The following is a 23,839-nucleotide window of genomic DNA, read 5'->3' as shown; positions in this document are numbered from 1 at the left end:
CCACCCGCCGCCCAGGGGTGGGGGCCGGGGGGGAGGACAGTAGGTTTCCCCCCCCCTACTACTATTATGGCCCCCACCCGCCGCCCAGGGGTGGGGGCCGGGGGGGAGGACAGTAGGTCCCCCCCCCTCATTATCTTTATGGCCCCCACCCACCGCTCAGGGGTGGGGGCCGGGGGGGGGGGACACAATAGGTCTCCCTCTCTTATTTTACTTTACGGCCCCCACCCGTCATTTAGGGGTGGGGGGCAATATTTTTTTTATTTTTTTTCTACAGTGAGCAGCCACAGGCTGCTCACTGCTTACTAGACATGCCTCTACTCGCGGTATAGCGAGTAGGGGCATATTATTTACTAATACCAAGTCATTTTTACTTGGTGTTAGTAAATTTGGCTGAAAGACCAATTTAGGTCTTTCAGCCTTTTAGTAGATAGCTCCCTGATACCGTGGGAATTAGGGAGTTATCTACTAAGCGGCTGCAAGATGCAGCCACAGCAATGAATAGGATCGGAGTTTCATTCATTTGAATGAAATTCCGATCCGAACAAAGTACCGAATTGTATCCTAACACCAATGGAGAAACGGTGCTCATTCTGTTAGGATGCAATTCGGCAGTTTTGCCGGCGTTCTGTCTAAGTGACAGGACTTTCGGCAATACTGACAGGAAGTATTGTGGGAACTGGGAGGAAAGCTAGGGATCATGGGAAAATTGCTCTGACCAGCGGAAATGAAGCACACTTTGCTCCTCCGCTGGTCAGAGCTGGTCAAGCGGAGGAATCCCATAAGACAAAGAGTCCCTACTTTGTCTTATGGTTTTAAAGAAAACTAAAGAAGACAGGAAGAAAAGAATAACAGATCCTGAGAGAGGGGGAGAAGAGGAAGAGATTGAGGAAAGGTAAGTTCGGCATGACAGTGCCGCTTTAAGCATGCGTGGGATAGGCATAAGGCCATCCTAACTATAAGATAAGGCCAGGGACTAATGAAAGTATTTAGAAAATTGGGCAGACTAGATGGGCCGAATGGTTTTTATCTGCCGTCACATTCTATGTTTCTATGTTAATAATAATAAATGTAGAAAACCATGTTTTGAAGGGACTTTAATCAACAAAACATATAGATGGCAAACGCAGTTTCAAGAACGTATTGACATTTATAAGAAATAATGCCAGATTAGGAAAAATAATCCAAGACTCCAAAATGCAAACATGGATCTCAAGATTTACCAAAGTCCAGATTTTGCAATACAACTTTAAAAGTCATAGAATAGTGCAATAAAACATTTAAGTTAGTGCATTGTAACACATTATTAAAGCATTTATTCATAAAATGTAATCGCTTGACTATTATTTTAACCATTTGCTTGCTGTTTGTACAGATTTTTATAGTATTACCTGCAGAAAGCAAGTCAATTTATTTTGTAATTTTATCTTCTACCAGACCTGTTCAAAGTGAATCCAGATTCAAATTTAGAGTGTGATAAATATTTTATATATGATTTAGATGTGAGATTTATTGATTTTTAAGCAGACACCAGATGGTACCAGATTAGATGTGAAATAACCACCTTTCACCTCGATTTGCTTTAGCAAATGTGAAAATTGCAAATTTCGTTGATGTTTGCTCAGTTTAACCAAATGTTGCTAATTCAGACTGCATTTGGACTTCAGTGAATAAATCCATATCTTAAACATTATGATGTTAAACTTGTCCAGCAAATATACAGATTAAAAATATACTTACCTGGCTGGGGATCATTTCTATCCGTTTCAAGAAAGTAGTCACGGTGGATGCATCTGCATCCTTCTGCACCCAAATGATTAGTATTCATGATATTACAGTGTTTTCCTAACTATTTAGATTTAAATAAATAATGAATAAATAAAGAGATTTACTTTCCTTTAGTCCCCCAACGCGCTGGTCTCGGCACGCCTGCACCTTTCCTCTGGCTGAGATCATCGTTACGGATCATCTCAGTCAATCCAATGCTTTGGGGAGGGGGGCGGGAGGGGTAATGCACAAACACACCAATCAACATCTCCTTGCAGAGATGCATAGACCTAATGAAAGTACTGTTCAGAAGTGGGCTTTTATTGGCCGTCTGAGTGACATCAACTAGAGGTGACCTTAGGAAGTAATGTAAAACACTGCCTTTTCTCGGAAAAGGCAGTGTTTACATTACTGAGGCTACATGGAGAGCTGTAGTGGCTCTGGTGCTTAGAGTATCCCTTTAAATTTTCAAATGCTGTATCTCTGTTTTTTAGCTGATTTGCTATCACAATGTGTAGATGGAATTATCAGTGCATTAAAACAGCATTTTGGAGTTTATTCCCTAAACAATAAATTGTTGTGAACTGAAAGCCAAATTTGAAAAATTAGTCAAGCTGTGATTATAGCTGAAACAGAAGGATTTCCAAATTATAATTATAATTATTATTATTGCCATTTTATTTATATAGCACTAGCACTTTAAAATATAAAAAAATAAAGAAATTTAACCAAATGTTACAGGAACAATAGGTTAATGAGGACCCTGCTCAAACTTCATTTCTAAATATTGCAAACTAGTTTTCAGAAGTTTTCAGTTACTGAGTAAACTCCCGAGTGGTATTTTTCATTACATTATAACATCAAAATTGTAACCAACATTCGGTAAACTGTGCATATATCAAGAAAATTCATGTGCATATTGACACACAAAAAAGGACGGAAGCGACAAACACACGAGGTCAGGCTGCTCGAAGTGGTTCTACCAAATACATAGTCATTAAGGAGATCAGTTTAAGAAAATACAAATAGAAATCTTGTCCAACTGTATTATCATTGAGTATTTCCCTTGGGCATGTTGCAAATAATTTGTAATTTTATTAAATTATGTGAATAATTGTATCCATTCTCTTACATATAAGGCGTGTATGTATAATTCACTCATCCTGAACCTCAGATTTAATACGATGGCTCTGGAGGGACTTCAGCTATAAGCAAAATAATGAAGAGCCTTATCCGTAGACCTCTCCTTGCCAGCTGTGTATAACTGATTCTGTAAAGATACTTTTTTTAAACTAATTTGTTAAATGGGTAACCATCCACTTCAGACATTCATAGGAGCTGTTAATCACCTATGGAAGTTACCTGGTTTAGAATTCTATGATTTTGTCAGTCTTCCATTTAATTGAAACACGATTTTAATAGTACTGGGCATGAATGAATCATAACTTAGAGTTTAAAGCGTTGAAACAAGTACATGGCAAAATGAAGGTTATCACTGATACCAATGAACACGCAGTAAGGACAGGTATTTGCAACTTGGTGAGCAATGTATATTCAAGTTAGACCGAAACTTGCTAGGTTCCGCTTAGTTGAGCTTTACAGATCTTTGTGAATTAGACATAAAGTAAATTTGGGAAAATTTTATCTGAATAGTCCCCTTTGCCCAGGAGTGGGATTTTATGCTGGGAGACACCTGTAATTCATTCATTTATTATATTAAATACTAAATACTCACTCCCTCTCCATTCTATATTTCAATCCTAAAGACTGATAGGAGAAACAGTAATGTCTACGTCTTGGTTTCTTCATCTGAGAAATGTATTATGTTTTCTATCTGCACTAAGAATACGTGTGACAGAGGAAGAGACGTTTCAGATCACCGTTTCAGCTTTTTTGTGATATTTGTAGGTTCCATAAATTACATCCAATAGTGTTCTAAAAGTGAATGAGGAAAAAAAACAAACATTTGTGACACCCACGAAACTGTGAAAGTCTGACAGACTGATTCATTAACCTCGACATGTAGTGAATGTAAAACGTAGGCTAAAAAAGGCAAGCAGAACTTTTAGAGTTTTACCAGATTAGCTATTTCAGTATTACTGGACTGCATCATTTGGTAGCAGTCCAGCAATACACTGGTACAGCCAGGTTCTATTGCTGGACTGCCACCCTAGTGATACTAAAAGCAGGATCACCTTATGATCAGTGAGATCTGTGGTTCGCAGTGGTTTAAAAGATTGCTGTACTTTGTATGTCGACTTTTAAAAACTGTTTTAGTGACGGCAATGTAGAGGGCATATCAACCTACACACATCGAATATACATGGTTCGATTTTTCTCATGGAATTAAATAAATAATCAGACAGGACATATACTGTGAGCAATTGTAAAAGTTGTATGAAATGAATAAATCCAATAGAATATTTTCTATGTACCCTACCCTTACATTTTGGAAGGAACACAATAGCTTTGTTTCCCTACCTATGTAGGTGCTCCCCTCTTGCAGGGCTTGCTTTAAAAAGGTAAGATTTGCTTACCTCATATCCCGCAGTATGCTGGTCTCCATGCTGCTGCCCCTTCCATACTGAAGTAATCAAGATTGGTAATCACAGCTTATTCAGTACATTGGAAGGCTAGTGGACATGCACAGCGCAATGCTGCACTATTCCAACCAAATGCTGTTTAGTGAATATCTCTGATAGAGTTATAGAGTTCTTAAGCAGATGTTCTCTTTGTGCATATTGAGCGGCGGTACCCAGAGATACCATCACTATTTAAAGGGACTCTGTAGGCACCCAGGACACTTCATCTGCCTGTTTAACCCCTGCATCTTAAAACATTTCCAAGAACAGCAGTGTTTACATTGCAGGGTTGTCAGCCACTAGAGATGTTTCCTCCCCAATAGCCGTGCTATTTTCGGCCATTCAATCAGATGGTCCCATAGAGAACACTGTATTGGCGCAGCATGGCATTTTACCATTCATGCACACTAGCATCCAAGTGTTTTTTAAAGAGGCCAAGCGCTGTAATGGAGACAGGTGAGGTGAGGGATGATAGGAAAGTAAATCTTGCTTTTGAAACTCTCACACAATGGGAGGGGGGGACGGACACTTAAATAGGTAGTCAGAAATGATAGCTTTAGGAATACATGTTTGTATTGCTAACGCTGTAGTGTTCCTGGCTGATAATATGTCTCCTGGGTTCACTGTGTCTCTAGAAAAGCTGTTGCTGCTCTGGCTTTCATAGTTTGTGGGGGTTGGTTATTATCTGCTTATTGGTGACGTTTTGGGGAGCATTTTTGGGGGACTGACCACAGGTGTTTCACACCAGCCACACACCTACTTTAACCAGTACACTGCCAATTTGCTTTCACTGTTGTGCTGCAGGGTTTGTGTTGCGTATGGATCAGCACCACTCACTGCGTTTGTCATTCTACAGGGCGCCTGCATTGCTGCTGCTATCATTAATTGAGGATTTCTGCATCACTTGAAAATAAAGATATCATCATGTTTAATTAAGGCAAAACCTTTACAAAGTCTGTCAAAAACTGGGTAAACTAAAATAAGCTACATTGCTTGGGTATTGCTTCCCCTTAACTTGTGCACACTTCATATGAAAAGTAACAAATGTTTCCCGTGATGAAGGACATCATTCTAGAGCCTGGCAAAGCATCATGGTAGTTGTAGTTCTGCAACATGTGGGAATCTCACATTTGCTCACCTTTGGCGTAGACTAGAGTGAATAATCCTGCAAAGCCAGAATAGTTGTGAATTTCCAATTTTAGACCAAAATAGTCAAAATGAAAGCATAGTTGAGGTATTTTTCCCCCCAATGCAATTATTTTGGCATATATTGGTGTTATATAAATAATTATAACTGGAATTAATTGGAGGTGTATAATGAACCTTTTGCTGCATGCCAACTAAGTAAATAACTATATATAAATATATGTCTAGTAATAGAAGGTTTGCTATGGATACCCTCATAACCTGGCTAAAGGAACACTCCATAAACCATAACCACTTCTTTGTGGTTAAACCTTTTGTTAACTGTTTAACCCCTTGAGGTATGCTGGTGCCTCTGGGCCTCCTTGCGCTATAACAACTTATTTCCGATTAAGTTGTTATTGTGCCCACAGTGTTCCTTTAAATTGCAAATGTATACTTTATTAAACACATTTTTTACATATTAATGCAATACAAAAATCAGGTTACAGGAACAACATGCAAACTAAGAAAAGGAGAAATGGATGATTTAGAAATGGAAAGTTACAGGTATTGCCAAAACCAAACTATAAATCTTCGCAAAAATCATTCTCTCTTGTCCTGCTGCTATGCTGCTCATTATGCAAAAGAATACAAATGCGTCTAACCCCCTCCTTTACCCTGATGTCTGCTCCAGTTACCAGATACAGATACGTGAATAGATATATAATAGGTAAGGCTGCCATGTATACCACCCAACTGTTCCGATTTAGGAGGGACAGTACCTATTTGGGTCCAAATCATTCTGTCCCTCTTTTCTAGGGGCACATATGAGGCTGGATTAATGCAGAGATGCTAAAGTGATGTAATTAGTGGCAGGGACATGAAATGTGGAGGCTGACATTAATGATGTGGCCTAGGGGCATGGACACTAGTGGAAGGTTTATGGCAGATACACTGTTGGGGGTTTGGAGGGAGAGACAAATGGGTGCTCATCACACAGACTACACACAGCCAACCCACACTACACACAACCGACCAACACTACACACAGCCGACCAACACTACACACAGCAGGTGCACACCAATACCCAGCACACACTGCACATGTTACACACAACCTACACATGCATTACACTAAGTCTGCACACACACTCACTATGGGGGAACAGAGGGTGAAACACTCAGGGTGATTAACTAAACTTTCACAAATTAAATCTCAATGGAATACTGAGGCAAAGCGATGTGACTATTTCTGAGTTGGAGAATTTTTCTAGAGCAGCTCTTTTTTTTGCCTCAGTTTTGTTTTTTGGATTTAATTCACAACAATGTGGAGTTTAGTGAATAACCCTGTCTATGCCCAGGCATTTACCCCAATCTAAAATGTTGTGCATGTCAGGACAGGCAGATTGCCATGTTGGACAAGTAGATTGGGCTACCGCTTTAGTCCCTTGGACAAGTTGATTTTTTTTTTTTTTACATTTCCACAGCCCTGAATGTGTCTTCTTCAACAAATGCATTTAGAAATGCATGTCAGTTTGAAATGTTGACAGGTATACCCATGTACATGCACAGTTGTATGTGGGTAGAAGACAGATACCCCAATCATGAAGGTCTATGGTGCATTTGGTAAGCTACTTTTCCCAATCATTGGGTGAACGTTGGATCTATCATCTATAAATTGTCCTATGTGTGATTACTTGACCACCAGTGGTTTATTTACTGAATCTTTATTTGATGGTAAGCAGGGCGGTTACTACTGTAAAGCTAATTAGGCATCTGTCTAGATTGCAAGCTTAAAAGGGGTGTTCTAACCTTCTGTGGGCCAGGTAGGAGATGGCCTGTAGAGAATGTATGGGCCACACCTTCAGTGGGTGGACGTCATGGTTGTAGCTTCATTATCTAATTCTTCTTCTTGAATTAATCATCAATTATATAAAGTGCATAACTTCCACAGAGCACTGCAAGCAGCCTCCATTGCACAAACGCAACACTACAAGCCCCCCCATGCACACATACACACAGCTCCCACACACAACCTTCATCACACACAAATGTAGCCCCCAGACTCCCACACACATCTCTTATTATATACTCATCCAGTTACACACACAACTGGTGAATCTATGTTGTAGAAAAAAATAAGACACATTTAGATGGAATTATTAGCTATTCCCAATAGTTTATAATACATTTATATTTTAGTGAATTAACTGAATTAAAAAAGTTTGTTCAGTAATGTATGTACTTTTTTGGATAGATAAGAGAAATTGCCCATTTGTATTCATTTAAAGATTGAGACCAGGTTAAGGAATATATAGCTTATTATTTTCACAAACCGTAGATACTTTTTTTTTTTTTTTAAATAGTTTTATTTTTTCCCTCAGTTTTGTTTGCTGCCTCTTAATGGCATGCAGATTACATGAATTTCTACAACATATATACTCTGTTTTAATCCATAAAATAGCACTATTGGGGTCAGTTAAGTAAACTAAACTGTAAAACATAGGATCCGTCAAAGTGAAAGTCTGCTAATATTTCTGACGAATTAAGAATCTTTGTGAACGTTTCCAGACTGCTTGTGTTCTAATCTAAATTGACATCTTTAAATATAAAGTCTAACCAGGTACTGCTTTCCTAATTAGGTACCCTGCTTTATAGCAGTAAGTTTATCTTTTACTAAAAGACAAGCAGGCCGGTCCTATGTATCCACGGGTGGGTGAGTTATTGTGTTTTCCTTTGTAATCGGTGGTATCAGCTGGTAGACACAATGAATTCATTGCGTCTTTTACAGTAGCTTGTTGGAACTCTGGCGTTTAAATGCAGGTTCATATTCAAAGAACACAAAGCACAGAAACGAACTAATCTCTGATTTACACTGAATTTTCCACTGTTAATAATAGCTGCTGGCTTAAAAAAAAAAAAAAAAAAAAGACAATTAAAGGAACACTCTGAGCACCATAACCACTACAGCATGCTTAGTGGTTATGGTGCCTTTCCCCCATTTTAACCAGTCAAACAATTTTAGAATAATTTGACTTACTAGTGGACTGCTGCTCTTTTTCTCCACTACTTTAACCAGAAAACTGGAAGCTCTCTGTCTGAGTTAAGTGTGGCGGTGTAGGACTTTTTTCATTTGCTGAAAGTAAACGGCTTAGCTCAGGAGAGCTAATGGAAGTTATCTGGCTAAAGTAGGGGAGGCAGGGAGCTCGGGGGGAGGTGGGTGCCAGGGCACTTTGGGCACCATAACCCCAACTGTGCTCAGTGGTTATGGTGTTTGTAGTATTTCTTTAAGATATTTTGCTGCAGCTTGACTATTGAACTTGTGAGGCACCTATGTTCCTCCAGATTTGACTGTTCTGCCTATAGACAATTCAGAGTGCTGCCTTTTAAGGCATTAGAAAGTGCTGATCAACGTCCATGGCTATCTTTGCAACACCTGCTTCAATTTTACTCGATTTAGTGTGCAGCTAACTTGCAAAATATTGTGTAAACATTATTGATAGTTCACTACGGCAGTTTGTCTCCTGTAATCCATGTTTGTTCAGAATGATAGAAGAAAAAAAGAAATGAGCAATTGCTCTTTTAGGATTGAGTCTTCAAAATATGCAATACATTGTTAATCATTTTTTGTACTGTAACTTTTTGAAAATAACTGGTGGGGAGTTACAAAAACAATTCTCCGTAATATGTTCAGTCATGGCTTCCAGGTAAATATATATTTTTTTGTGTGTGATAACCATATCTTCTGTTTCTCTTGCAGGGTTATTTAAAGCAGTGTAGGAAGCGGAGGGACATGTTCAGTGATGAGCAGCTGAAGGTCATTTTTGGGAACATTGAGGACATCTACCGGTTCCAGATGGGCTTTGTCAGAGATCTTGAGAAACAGTACAATAACGAAGAGCCACATCTCAGTGAAATAGGACCCTGCTTTCTGGAACATGTAAGTTTCAGTGGAATTAAGATGTTTACATATGGTTTACTAACCAGAATTTACTGTCCATAAGCTATAAAGGCATTAACAAAATACGTTTAGTGATAGCTGACAAGTTATAATATTATAGTAAAAATAATAATAATGTGTGTTTGTATGCAATTATTCGTCAGCTGCTAGAACATTTTGAAATAAAAAGATAATTACACACCCTCTAAATAACATAATATTAAAGATGGAAGTCTGAGGTTTTTCATGTTGATGTATTATAACTTATACATTTTGTCTACTCCCTCATTGGTGCTAAGTGTAATTTAAATCACCAGTTGTCCAGCTTCTACCCTCTTTGCTGTATTTAAGTAGCTGGAAAGTGAAACTGCATATATCTGTTGATTGGAGCCCAGAATGCTATACACACTCCACATTTGTACATTGACAGAAGAACTGGTTATATTGATATAAGTAAGTAATGCAAGGCTTTAGCCTGATATAGTAATTATATCTACTTCCATTTATACTCTACGAGGGTGCAAAGTGCTAAGTGCAAACTTTCAACTCAACTAAATTACTGCAAATGATCATATACTACCATAAAGATATATATAATGATACTTTGCTGTGGCCCAGCATGATTAATGTGGTAATATAGAGATGTGCAAGAAAATTGAGAGATGGTCGGTATCACAAATACCATACATTCCATTGTACCACAAATACCATACATTACATTGTACCACATATACCATACATTACATTGTACCACATATACCATACATTTCATGGTACCACAAATACCATACATTCCGTGGTACCACATATACCATACATTCCATGGTACCACATATGCCATACATTCCATGGTATCACAAATACCATACATTCAGTGGTACCACATATACCATACATTCCATGGTACCACATATACCATACATTCCATGGTACCACAAATACCATACATTCCATGGTACCACATATGCCATACATTCCATGGTATCACAAATACCATACATTCAGTGGTACCACAAATACCATACATTCCATGGTACCACATATGCCATACATTCCATGGTACCACAAATACCATACATTTAGTGGTACCACAAATACCATACATTCCATGGTACCACATATGCCATACATCCCATGGTATCACAAATACCATACATTCCATGGTACCACATATACCATACATTTCATGGTACCACATATACCATACATTCCATGGTACCACAAATACCATACATTCTATGGTACCACAAATACCATACATTCTATGGTACCACATATACCATACCTTCCACAGTACCACAAATACCATATATTCCATGGTACCACATATACCATTCATTCCATGGTACCATATATAGTACCATACATTCCATGGTATCACAAATACCATATATTCCATGGTACCACATATACCATACATTTCATGGTACCACGTATACCATACATTATAAAAACATTGGTGACCCACCTTAAAACAGAGGTTTTGTAAAGGGTACTTTATTGATATTTGGCACATCCTGATGTACTACACCATAATGCAGGAGATAAACATACAAACACCATACTAGCTTAATTTCATATTATAAATAAAGATTGTGATGTAGTGTCTAGAATGCAAGTCCATAAAAAATGTAGAATTTCAAGTTGAGGCTGTTGACTGAAAGGTCGCCCAAATTTTAGGTACACTTACAGTTGACCCGCGTGGTCAAGTTTTAAATCTGGGTCGTTACTAGTTAGAAAGACACATGCCCACCTGCCATAGATCACAGCTATGTGGGAATGACTAATCCACAATGTAGAAATACTAAGTGCAGGACACGATTTAACACGAGAATTGCATTTAACATGTCAGTGCTTCTCAACAGTTTCCCTTTCTACTCTCAAAAAGAGGACACTTTATTGACGCTAAACACTGACATTTTAAATGTAACTTTCATGTTCGTTCTTTGAGTAATGTGTGAGTAATTGTTCACCGCAATCCATCCATTAATTTCCTATACAGTTTTCTATGTACTATATATGGAAAAAAGAAATTGCTTTGTGTTGCGTAATGTAGTTTGTTGCTTCTGATGATTTTTTTGTATCATACCCAATTTATCTTTCTAACAAAGACGGAGACGTCACGGGTTTTGCAACCTTTTAACCTTTGAGCAACAATATAGCATTAGTTAGTTACGTACTTAGTTAAATCAAGCACCCCAGCACTAGCCTTTTATCAAATAAATCTAACAATCTGCAGCAATGCTTGTATGACATGCTATGTATTTTTGAAATGTAACAGGTAGTGAAATACCCCCTGGGCCTGTCAGAAGTACTTTATGGGGTACACATACCACTGAGAAGCCCAACTAGAGATGACGTCTCACATCACACATCACATTTACTACTTTATCACTTTAAAGGAACAAATGCAAACTTAGCTGCACAGTTAAATGTGGCCGTGTCTTGTGTGTGTGTTTTTTTTTTTTTTTTGTTCTGTTGGATTATTATTGTTTATACTCTTTCCCTACCACATACATATTATTTAGATTTTAAAAAAAAAATCTTGTCCCTTATCTCAATATCTGTGTGCAGCCATTTTATTTTATTCTCCTCTGGCCACGATGCCTCCTGTTTGTAATTCTGTGAGATTCAGTAAATAGAAAAAACAGAGCCTAAATAAAGATATGAGAGAGTGGTAGGAGAAAAATGGGGGGTAACCCCTAAGTGGCTAACTAGTGGACATGACAAAAACAAAAGAAAAAACTACCAATACGTGTCACAATATAGAATCAGTATATTTTTCACAGTGGAACGTAACTTTTAATAAGTATACTCTAATAAGAAGGATAATAGTAAAAACAAAAAGCACAAGGCTAGATAATGTCCTGAAGTCTAGCTTGAGCTAACACTGAACTCTCAAATGGTGAATATTGCAAAGAGAGTGGTAGTGAAAAAAAGATACTTAATGAGTCATGATATAACAGTTGCTACAAAATGTGTAGCAAAAAAGTAACAGGAGGGAGTGTAGTGTGCATCCATCTATTCTATAGACTCTCCTGCAGTAAAGAGTCTACTCGATATGAAAGGAATGCCTCCTGTGTTCAAACTACCGAATAGCTATATAGTGCACCAGTGGACAGAGAAATAAAACAATAATACTCCAAAGGTGATAAGGAGGTGCTTATAGCACAGGAGGGTTTAGAGACAGTGAGAGGAAACCGCTAGGATTAGTATGTAACGATCGATGCAAACATATATAGAGTGTAACAGACCTAGCGCTGGCTGATTATAACAAATCTAAGTGCCTTTGAGGGCACCCCTTATCAAATGCCTACACTGCCTCTCTGACCCCCCCGCCTCCCCCATAGTTTAGCAAGTAAGTAGAGAACAGGACTGATAAAAAGAACGCCTAGGTAGAGGAGCAATTTTAGCTAGCGAAATAACGGCTGTGTTGATGCAACAGCACAAGTACAAGCCGACTAAGCGTTCAGAGCCCCTGACGCGCGCGTTTCGTCTGGGTTACTCATCAGAGGGGAACTGAAGACAGGTAAGTATCGGTATTTATGTGTTAGGTTGACCAATGATTGACCTCTATGGTCAATCATTATTAAAAGTTACGTTTTAAGTTATTATTAAAAGTTACGTTTTAAGTTATTATTAAAAGTTACGTTTTAAGTTCATTCCACTGTGAAATATTCTGATTCTATATTGAGACACTTATTGGTAGTTTTTTTATTTTGTTTTTGTCATTTCTGTGAGATTCATTTTACTAATGGGTTGTGGGTAAATTCGATTGACAACTGAAACAGAACTGTGCTCAAGCTCTACTTATGTGTTGCTATATATAAGGGAAAGTTGTTCTTCGTTATCTTTATGTATTTTATAAAAACTAAATCGTTCAGGAAAAATGTATTTTAAGAGACATGGGGCTATATAGAATCAGATTTGATAAAGTTTATTTTTGGTGACAGAGCAGCTTTAAGTAGTTGAATCCATGTTCCAAAAGCGCATTGGTTGCTCTGCTAACTCTGTCACTTTTGAGATTTATGTATTCCACTTCTTCGGCGGTCAAAGAGTTAAACGTTCTACATACTCCCCTCTGCAAAGACGCAATGAATCATCTTTTCCAATCACTCAATTACTCTTGTACACAAAAGCAGGTGTCAGAGAAAATACAATGCTACCTATGGAATATAAATAAAAGGACGTTTTGAATAGTATATGGATAGATATTTCATTTAACTGCAATCTTAATAGAATTTCTTCTTTTCACGGTGCAGGAACCATAAATTTGTACCAGATCTAGGTAAATTAAGGATTGTCGAATATCTACAGCGAGACGTGTTTTGTTTGTGGATCGGTTGTGTCATTTAGCAAATATGAATATGTCTCTTCATCTCTGTCAGTCCTTGTTAGCAGAACACATCCATCTCTTCTCCAGTCAGACTTGTCTGTCAAACATGCTTAGATTCTTCAGAGCCCATAAAAGGTGCCAGTCTGTGAAATTCCAGTGATGTATTGAGTTTTAGAGGGTATCGGAACTCTTTGGGTTGTATTGTGAGTACATGAGTGCATGTGAGGGTTAAAAATCTGCACAGGTTTTTTTTTTTTTTCGGATGCTGAAAATGGCTTTGAGTGTGCTTTCTTGACACTGCCTAAATGACAGCAGCTGAGCAGTAAAATGCGCCGGCCCAGCGTGCAGAATGAACATTACACTTCAGTTGACTAAATGCCCGAGGGCTTTAGCCTAGTTTATCATGCTGTTACATAAGCCACACAGGTCTGGCCTTCATCATCTGTGAATATGTCAGGAAACGTCAAGAAAATTACAATTCCCCCTTTTTTAGATTTTTATCCAGAATGAAGAGACTGCTATTATGTAAGAGCCTTTTGGGCACAGTCCTGTTTAACAAGTGCAATCTGCACTGCCTTCATATTTTAAACACTTTTTACATTTTTTTCCCATGTAGCAGCTTAATATTTTTGGTACATGCTGGATCAGATGATAGTTTTGTGCTATGGACATCACGTCAACCATTGCAGAGCCCAAAATGGCCTACAACATGTAAGAACAGGTTTGCATTGTCTATTGACACCACTAATCTCTCTAACAAAAGTGGACCAGTATAATGCTGAAACTGTTAGTTAATAGGGGATTTTATCGGCAGGATATATTTGTGAACCTATGCAATTAGAAGCAAAAAAAAGTGATTTTCAGAGTCAGACCACAATAGCTAAACTGGAAGAAATCTCTAAGGCAACTATGTTTTTAGTTTGGCTAGAATGTAAAATAACTTTGAATTGACTTTCAATTCCTGACATTTCACACTTTAGTGAATAATTCTGAAAGTTTAGGCTTTGTAATGACTTCTTTCTGAAATGATTTTGACAGACCATCTTAGAGTTAACACAGAATGATATTTTATAAACTTTTCAGTTTTAATTGTAGAATATTTTGTACAGTATCTTCGAGTAGGTTTACATTTCATTTTCTTATATTATTTTGATGCAGTCAATGAAGCAAACCATGACTTGCTATGCTGCCTAGGATTTTTCATTTCTAAACAACTGGACAGGTTTGTCTGACATCATGAATCAGCTCTGAATAGGAGTAGGACCTGACTCCTGCCTATATACCACAGATATAGTAAAAAACGCATGCACATCATCGAGGCGATATTTGCTTGAATAAGAGCAAATCTATAATAGTAATGGGAATACAATCCTCCATGAACGGTTCTTATTGAATGTTTATAAGTAGACTATTAGTGTGATCAGACAGCACTGACCATGTGATACCATGATACCTGCCTTTACTGATGGTAACGTTTCCTTATCTATACAGATAATCCCGGCTTATGACACCATTACCATTTAGTCATAAATGCCATATAGTACTCTAGGAATCATAGACGTGATGTAAAAACAAAACATATACAGGGTTATTCGCTAAAGACCAGATTTTGTCCATGGACAAATTTGAAGTGCAGATTTACTAAAGCCTAATGCGGTCAGGACTGGTCGGTCCAACCGATTCTGTAACATATTTCATTTATTCATCTAGGTCTGGATTTCGGTGCCTGAATTACAAAATCTGGACGTTGATGAATTCCATTAACAAAGTCCAGATTTTGCAGTCCGAATGGCCCCGTACACAGCCGGATGGTTTTGGTTTGGGTCCATTTGGAATTTAGTGTATGACCCTGATAGATTTACTTTGCCTTACAATGAGCATCAAATTATTATTATTATTATTATTATTATTATTATTTTCATTTATTGTTCATTAGTAAATGAACTGAATGCTAATGTGTGGATGAGATGATAAGAAAACAAGCATAGCCGCAGTTTTCCTTATGGATTATAAGGAGCCAATCTTGACTAACATATGACTGATGAGGACTAGACTGCAAAACATGGGACTGTTTAACATGAGTGTATTCATATGATATTTGGGAATGTTGTATTTCAAAGAGAGAGGATGTGAATTATCATGTGTTATTCACTAAAAGTACCCACTCAAATGAGCTTTAAATCTTTGTATTGAAAGTAAATTCCAAGTTATAACTAAAAATGAGTGGGCAGCATAGATCATTTTTCGAATTTAGCAATGTGGACCTACAATTGTAAATAACATTTGAATTACTGGCAACCTTGTAATAAATATATACAGTTTTTCTAACTTGTGTATCTCCCTGTTTAGTGAAAATAATGAAGGTGTTAATATTGAATATTATGTGTATAGTCTATGCTGGGATCTAATGTGGTATTATGAGCTTACAGTTTGTGTTAAAAGGTTTGAGGGAAACTAAATGCTTACTACACCTCATATAATATATTATGATGTCTTAACTCAGTTCTGTTTTAAGAATGTCCTTAAAAAGAAAACTGTGGTCGAAATGTCAAAACAACCATAGCCAATGATAAATTAGTTGTACTCATGTGACTAAATTTAAAACCTGCACTAGGGGGGATAGAATAGGAGCCAGCACTGATGATGGGGAACCACCTGTCTCATACCAACCACTAAATTACTTATCTTGTAGGGAAAGCAAATCTATATGAGATTTAGATGATCTATCAGCACGTCCAAGTCATACAGAGCTGTGACTGGACCCTGCAGACCGTGTAGAGTCAGATGACCGGACTTGCCCTTAAACCAGTGACACTTATGAAAAATGTATCCTGCGGGGCAATAATAATTTGAATCCAGCCCCACGGCACTCATTTTTCATAAAGCAGAATTCTTGCCACCAAGCGCACACACATTTTCAAATGTTAATTTTACCTTTTTTGAAACCGTTTCGTGTGTGAAAGAAAGGTCACGGTGAGCCTTATGATTATCTCCGTTTGTCTCGGAGGCAACATTCCAAATTCTGTAAGTGCTTTCATATTATATTCCTCAAGGACATCAGCAGGGTATATTGACAAACATTTATCATCAGCAGCAATGAATTATCTTTGTCAATAGCAGTAGAAGGGTTAAACTGGTAAGTAGGGGGCAGAGATTCAACTTAGCTAAAACGAGCCCAGGGAGGCAATAGCTCTTAATGAGGGATCATTACTGTTCATTTTTCATTCTTGCAAGACAGGCTGCGTATGTTGAAGAGGATATAGGCAGTCAGGGAGTGGACAGGTCAAATCATTTGCATTTAATCAATGTGTCTCATTATGGGGTATTAGCTGCTGCTGGAGAGATGGCTCATTTTCCCTAATATTATTGAAAAGCACATCCTTTCCAGAGTGAACCAGTGACACCTTTTGCTTGTAGATTTCGGACTGGATGTGACTGTTCTGAAGAGTAAATGTAAGGTTGGAGTCTGTTTCCTACTGTTCATCTTGAAATTATTAAAAATGGATAAGCGTGTAATAGCATGCATCTTCCTTTATAGTGTCTGACGCAATACTCGCTAGTTAGTTGGGATCTCCGAGTTTCATTATGGATGCATCCAGTATCTTCTAAATTAGTCATAGGGCACATGGATTAGCTGTGCACATGCAAAAGACGGATGCAAAAAATGATGTGCATTGAATCTTTTTCATAGTGCAATATTTAATAAGACTCTCGTTCACTGTGTATGGATTTAATTGATGTATTGTCTTAATGGGTAATATAAAATTTAAGAGTTTAAGTAAAGGCATCTGATTATAGGAATATGTAGCAATTAGGGAATACACAAATTTAAAACAGTTGCTTCCAATTGTGGGCTTCATTATAAATACATTTATTAATCTGTGTCATCTCTGTCTTTTTTGATATACATTCCCTCTGCAATATTATTTTTTCTGTTCGATTGAGCATATGTGTTTATGTTGGTTTGTGTGTGTATCACTCCCAACATTGGAGGGTAGGAAGTCGGGATCGGGGGTTGACAGGCCTTTTTGGGCATACCAGAAATGCCGCTTGCATCACTGGCAATGCCCAATACATTGATCCTGATCAAAAAGGGTGCGTACTCTACCTGACAAAGGCCCATGGACAGACCTCTGCCATGGTCAGCCGCACTTAAGGGAACAAACCCAGGACAGTCAGACAGGAGGTAAAATCCAGGACTGTCCTGACAAACTGGGGACAGTGGGAAGCTTTATGAGTATGCGTGTTAACATTACAGTGATTAACGGCTGATGTCGCACACTATGCAGTACAGAATTTGATAACACGAAATGCATGTTGAAATAACTAGACTTTTTTGTAAAGTGTTGGAAAATGTATACATGTCAGAAGTGATAGAAGTGGTAATTTATATAGTATGGAATCATAGTTCAATTGTAACTGTTGTATGGTATGGCACAAACAACACACAGCATTTTGCCCGTTTAATCTCTAAAAGCAGCTACACTGTTCAGTAAATTGCAACCACATCCCATGACCCCGGTGCGGAGCGAAAACCAGAAATATTTACAGAGCAGAATCTTGATCCTCCGTAATAAATGCATCTGCACACTTGTAGGTCTGATTGCAAATGCGATCCCATAGAGATGTAGTCACAGCTGGTGCTCCTGCCTGAAAACGAATGCTTCATGCAGCGTTTTCTAAATACAGCTCAGGCAGAGCAGAGGTTAAACATCAACCTTTTTTAGTTGCAGCAGTGCATGTGCAAATCTGCCCATACTGTAACAACGTAATCTAAATGCATGAGAAAAAAACAAATGGGAACAGCAAGATGTGAAGGGACCAGTGTGGTTCAGTGTGATGCCTTTTTCCAGAATAGTTAGATGGTACACTGACTGTTCAATGTGAGAGTGGTAATGCCATGTTAATGACATGTAAATGGAAAAATAGCATGATGTGTGTGGGTGGGTGGGTTTTTGGCATGGTTGATATTTCAGATGTTGTATATGTGATTAAAAGACTAAAGACTGCAAATTTTGGAGTGAAACTAAGCATCAATGGAGTTATATAGAGTTAGACTTAAAAGGACATGCCAGAACACTCTGGGTACGTACACAACAAAGAAAATTTGCATAACTCTCAAAATGGGGGGGGGGGGAGGGCATAGATTCTGAATGCTCTCTTCAGGGGTGCTGTCTATGGGAGGAGAGGAGGAGAATATAGTACAAGGAGCAGAAGGGAGTACTATCTATGGGGAAGTGGAAGAAAATGGGTTACTATCTGTAAGAAGAAAGGAGAACGGGTTACTATCTGTGGGAGAGGAGAGTGGTGTACGATTTATAGGAGGAAAGGAGAAGAATGGAATACTACCTATTTGGGGGTAGAGTAGGAGAATAGGTTACTATCTTTTGGGTAAAAGACGAATAAAGTACTATTTATGGAGGACAATGGGGTACTATCAATGAGGAGAAGGAGAATGGGCTCTAGATATTTGGGGGAGAGACTGTAAATGAGTTACTTACTGTGGGGGAGGGGGAGGAGGAACATGGGCTAATAACAACCGGGGGCGGAGAATAGGCCTTTACCTATGGCATGTAGGAGAGAAGAATGGGCTGCTATTCCAGTGGTTCCCAAACTTTTAAAGTTCCAGGTGCCCTTAATATTTCAATATTTTTTTAAGGCACCCCAATTCAAAATTTCTAGGTTGTATATCTGCGCTGTGGCATTTACTGGTGCTATAGTGTAATGTACAATGTTGGTGTTTGAAGGGGTGCTAGTATATAGTTTGTGTTTTAATACAGGGCTGTGTTTGTGTGTAATGTTCACTTTTTAATGCGGGTGTACATTTGTGTGAAGTATTTGTGTTTGAATGCAGGGGTGTGTTTGTATGTAATATTTGTATTAGATTGCAGGAGTGTGTTTGTATGTTGTGCTGGTGTTTGACTGCTTGGATGTATGCACACACTACCACATACATACTTACACAGATATACATGCACATTAACACACAGATACATTTATACACACCGACACATACACATAGTTTCACACGACACCTACACACACCTTTACATACGCATACACCGACATATACACACACGCATCCTGACACACACAAACATTGATACATGCACACACCCTGACACATAGTTTCACACGACACCTTCACACACCTTTACATACGCATACACCGACACAGTGGCGTACGTACCGCGGTCGCAGCTGCGACCGGGCCCGGCTCTCCAGGGGGCCCGGCCGCCCTGCGGACCCCCGCGACCGGGTAGCAGCTGCCACGCTTTGCGGCCCCGGCCCGTGCGGCAAACCGCCGGGGCCGCATGTTAAGGGGTTCATCGGGTGGCCCATGATGTCAGGGCCACCCGATGGACATGGATTGTAAGGGGGCCCGGTCTGCGCTGGGCACTTCAAGAGCGCGACCGGGTCCCCTGTGATTACATCATCACGGCTGGGAGGAAGTGACCGCACGTCACTCCTCCCAGCATACTGAGAGCCCGCGCGGGAGGAAACCGAAAGGAGGAGGGAGTCAGAGTGGGAACTCTGACTCCCATCAGGCTGAGCCACCACTGGACCCCAGGGAAAGTCACACATGGTAGGAAACATTTTGTGTATTTGTGTCTCTGTATGTCTTTGTGTCTGTGTCTCTGTATGTGTGTGTGTCTGTGTCTCTGTATGTGTGTGTCTGTGTCTCTGTATGTGTGTATGTCTGTGTCTGTGTCTCTGTATGTGTGTATTTATGTGTGTGTCTGTGTCTCTGTATGTGTGTATGTCTGTGTCTCTGTATGTGTGTATGTCTGTCAGTGTCTCTGTGTGTGTGTATGTGTGTGTCTGTGTCTCTGTATGTTTGTATCCGTATGTATGTCTGTGTGTGTGTATCCGTATGTATGTCTTTGTATGTGTGTGTCTGTCTGTGTCTCTGTGTGTATGTATGTCTGTGTCTTTGTCTCTGTGTGTGTGTGTATCTGTACGTATGTCTGTGTATGTATGTTTGTGTCTCTGTGTGTGTGTGTATGATTGTGTGTCTGTGTCTCTGTATGTGTGTGTCTGTCTCTGTATGTGTGTATCTGTATGTATGTCTGTGTGTCTGTGTCTCTGTATGTGTGTGTGTGTCTCTGTATGTGTCTGTGTGTGTCTCTGTATGTGTCTGTGTGTGTCTCTGTATGTATGTGTCTGCATGTGTGTATGTATGTATGTGTCTGTCGGGGGTGTGTGTATGTGTTTGTGTCTGTATGTATGTGTCGGGGGGGCACAGTCAGGGGGGAGTGGGTCAAGGTAGGGGGGGCCCACGGATCAGTTTCGCACCGGGGCCCCATGGAGTGTGTGTACGCTACTGCACCGACATATACACACACGCATCCTGACACACACAAACATTGATACATGCACACACCCTGACACACAGATGTGTACACACACACAGATGCACATACACAGATGTGTGCACACACACAGACACACACACTGACAGAAGCACACTGACATATATATATAAACACACACTCACACTTATACACACACTCATACACACACACAAACACACTCTCACACCCACACACACACATACTCTCAGACACACTCATACACACACGCACTCATACATACACACACTCACACAAGTGATATTTTTTTAAATCTCCAGCCAGCCTCAAGTTAGCTTACCTTGTATGTCCAGGAGGGTGGCTTGGAGTCCTGCTGGCTGCTGTGTGTGAGGGGTCTGTAGCAGCTCTGGACTGCTCCTCTCCCCTCATGCTGCGGCTGCCTCCTCTCTCTCCCACGCTGTCTCTCTGCATGAAGCTGGGAGGAAGTGACAAGCTTTTACTTCCTCCCAGCCAGCCGGCATTACAGGGGCCATTCGCGGTCTCAAAGGACCATGGCACCCGACCGGCCCCTGCTCAGCAGTTATGTTTCCCGGCATTATATTCATAGGACCAGTTTGGGAACCGCTGTTTTATACAATTTGTGCCTGTAATTTAAAATCATCCACCTTTGTATAATTTCTCCTCATTCTTGTACCTTAAGTCATGTTTTAAAATGACTACTTTTATTATGAATGTAATTGTTACCATCATTTTTTTCTAAAAAGCATTTAGATTTCAGATTCAACAAATAAAGTTACATCAAAAATGTATCTCTGTATTTTGAAATTCTGGAGTACATTTAAGATTGAAAATGTTATTATTTATATAATATATGAATTTTTCAAATACAGATCCCGAGCCCCTCCCAATAATAATAACGTCATCTATAAACCTCCGCCATAGGACCAAATTTAATGGTTCCTGAGGAAGCCCAACTAGGTGGAAACGTTTTAACTTGGAATGATAAAAAAAAGAAAGAAATGTGTTGGACCAGTATTTTGTTATATTTTATTTTATTCTTTATTGTTTTAATTACATTCTGCCTGCTTGGCTCAAGTCCTTAGCTACAGCAGAGCACAACTGAAGGAATTGTGGGCGCTAGCCCCCAAGTATCTGGGAGACACCCTTTGCTTGCTATAGAATTCCTATTCTTTATATACTACACTATGATGTGTGTTTTTGTACCTATCATTTTACATATCAGCTGTATCCGAAAACAGTTGATTTATAAAGTAACTCAAGATGCAAAATAAAAACTCCTTCTTACCTGCATTCACACACCAATATTCGCCTGCACTTATTTACACAGGCACCAAACACGAATATAACTTTGCATTTACACACATACAGCCACTCTGCAAAAACATACACACATTGACACAAAGACTGACTCTATAAATAATCTGATGCATTCACACACTGATACATTGCTCAAAAACACTTGCGTTTACACACAAATGTACACCGGCAAGTCATACAAATACACCCCTTGCAGGAGTGTGGACATTTAAAAATATCTTTACAATCCTCAATCCTGTCCCAGTTTCTCTAAGCTTCTGCTCTGTTAACCCCTTCAGCCCCATATCCTGCCCCACTCGAAAAAAGGATCTACATTACATGACACCCTGACACTTTATTTTTCAGGACTGTTTATCTGCACCTTAATGTGTTAGTGTATGAGTTTGACAATGATCGTTTTGCACAAATTATTGTTTGATTACTGTAGTTTTATTTAATTTAATAGTTATACTTATATTGCACTTACAAGTTTAAAGGAAGACTATTGTCACCCAGACCATTTCATCTCATCTTAAGTCCAATATGACAGCCACTAGAGGTACTTCCATGGCACGGACCAAGGAAAACATAATGCGGAAGCCCCAAATAAAAGCGTTGATTTCCGTTGGAGGATGGGACTTGAAAAAGAATAGGGACAGGAACTCTAATGCTATAGTGTTCCTTTAATCTCTTTGTTTAAGGGTTAATAAGAATGTGATGTTGGGGGGGCGGAGCCTAGCTTCCAGGCTGAACAGACGTGCAGACACCAAGCTCCTGACCAAAACTGCCATATGGGTGAAATAAAACCCAAATATCGAGCACGTCCACGATCTGGAGGAAAACCAGCAAAAAGGGGACACCCGGGGGAACACTCTGATACCCGACTCAAGCTTGAAACTAACCGGGAACCCTGAAATCCTGCAGAGGCCTACCTGGGACCGAAACGGGGAGAGGCGGCCGCTCTCCTCGATAGAGAACAGGCCTACAGACTGCTCTCACCTCGCAACTCATACCCCCCCCCCTTTGGACCGGCAGGGGACATCCCGGTCCAAACAGGACGCCTGGAACATAAGCTACGAATCTAGAGCCAAGAGGCCAGAACGGGAAAGACTGGTGAGCCACGCGACACCTCAAAATGGCCGCTGCGACACAAACCCAGTGCGACCCTGCAAGCCAGACAGACCAGAGCTGGACGGAGGTCTTTGAAGCCCGCTTTGATGCTATTTGCCAAGCCTTTTGGGACCGCATTGCCAAGCGTGAATCCCTGCCTAAACCTCCCGAGACGGAACTCACCGGCCAAGCAGCAGCGGACTCCTGTCCATCTTCTGGGCTGGGAGCCCAACCGGAGAAACCTCCAGGCCGCAGTCCAACCACCCGCGGGGAAGACCACAAATCGGAAACCCCAGGGACCCACGATCCAACCTCACGTCGAAGGCGGATCCACGGACGAAGGGCGATAGCT

General features: G+C 39.6%; 1 protein-coding gene across 4 annotated transcripts in view; it reads left to right on the top strand.

The window, feature by feature from the left end:
- Nucleotides 1-23,839, top strand: part of ARHGEF9 (Cdc42 guanine nucleotide exchange factor 9) — a 347,057-nt gene that overhangs the window by 261,272 nt on the left and 61,946 nt on the right. For all 4 annotated transcript variants that reach the window (XM_063432082.1, XM_063432083.1, XM_063432085.1 and 1 more), the window contains one exon: nucleotides 9,232-9,411. In XM_063432082.1, the coding sequence (XP_063288152.1) occupies nucleotides 9,232-9,411 (180 nt within the window). The remainder of the gene's footprint in view (nucleotides 1-9,231; nucleotides 9,412-23,839) is intronic.

This window comes from Pelobates fuscus, chromosome 9, assembly GCF_036172605.1.
Source record: "Pelobates fuscus isolate aPelFus1 chromosome 9, aPelFus1.pri, whole genome shotgun sequence".
NCBI lineage: Eukaryota > Metazoa > Chordata > Amphibia > Anura > Pelobatidae > Pelobates > Pelobates fuscus.
This window is presented reverse-complemented; position numbering and strand designations above follow the sequence as displayed.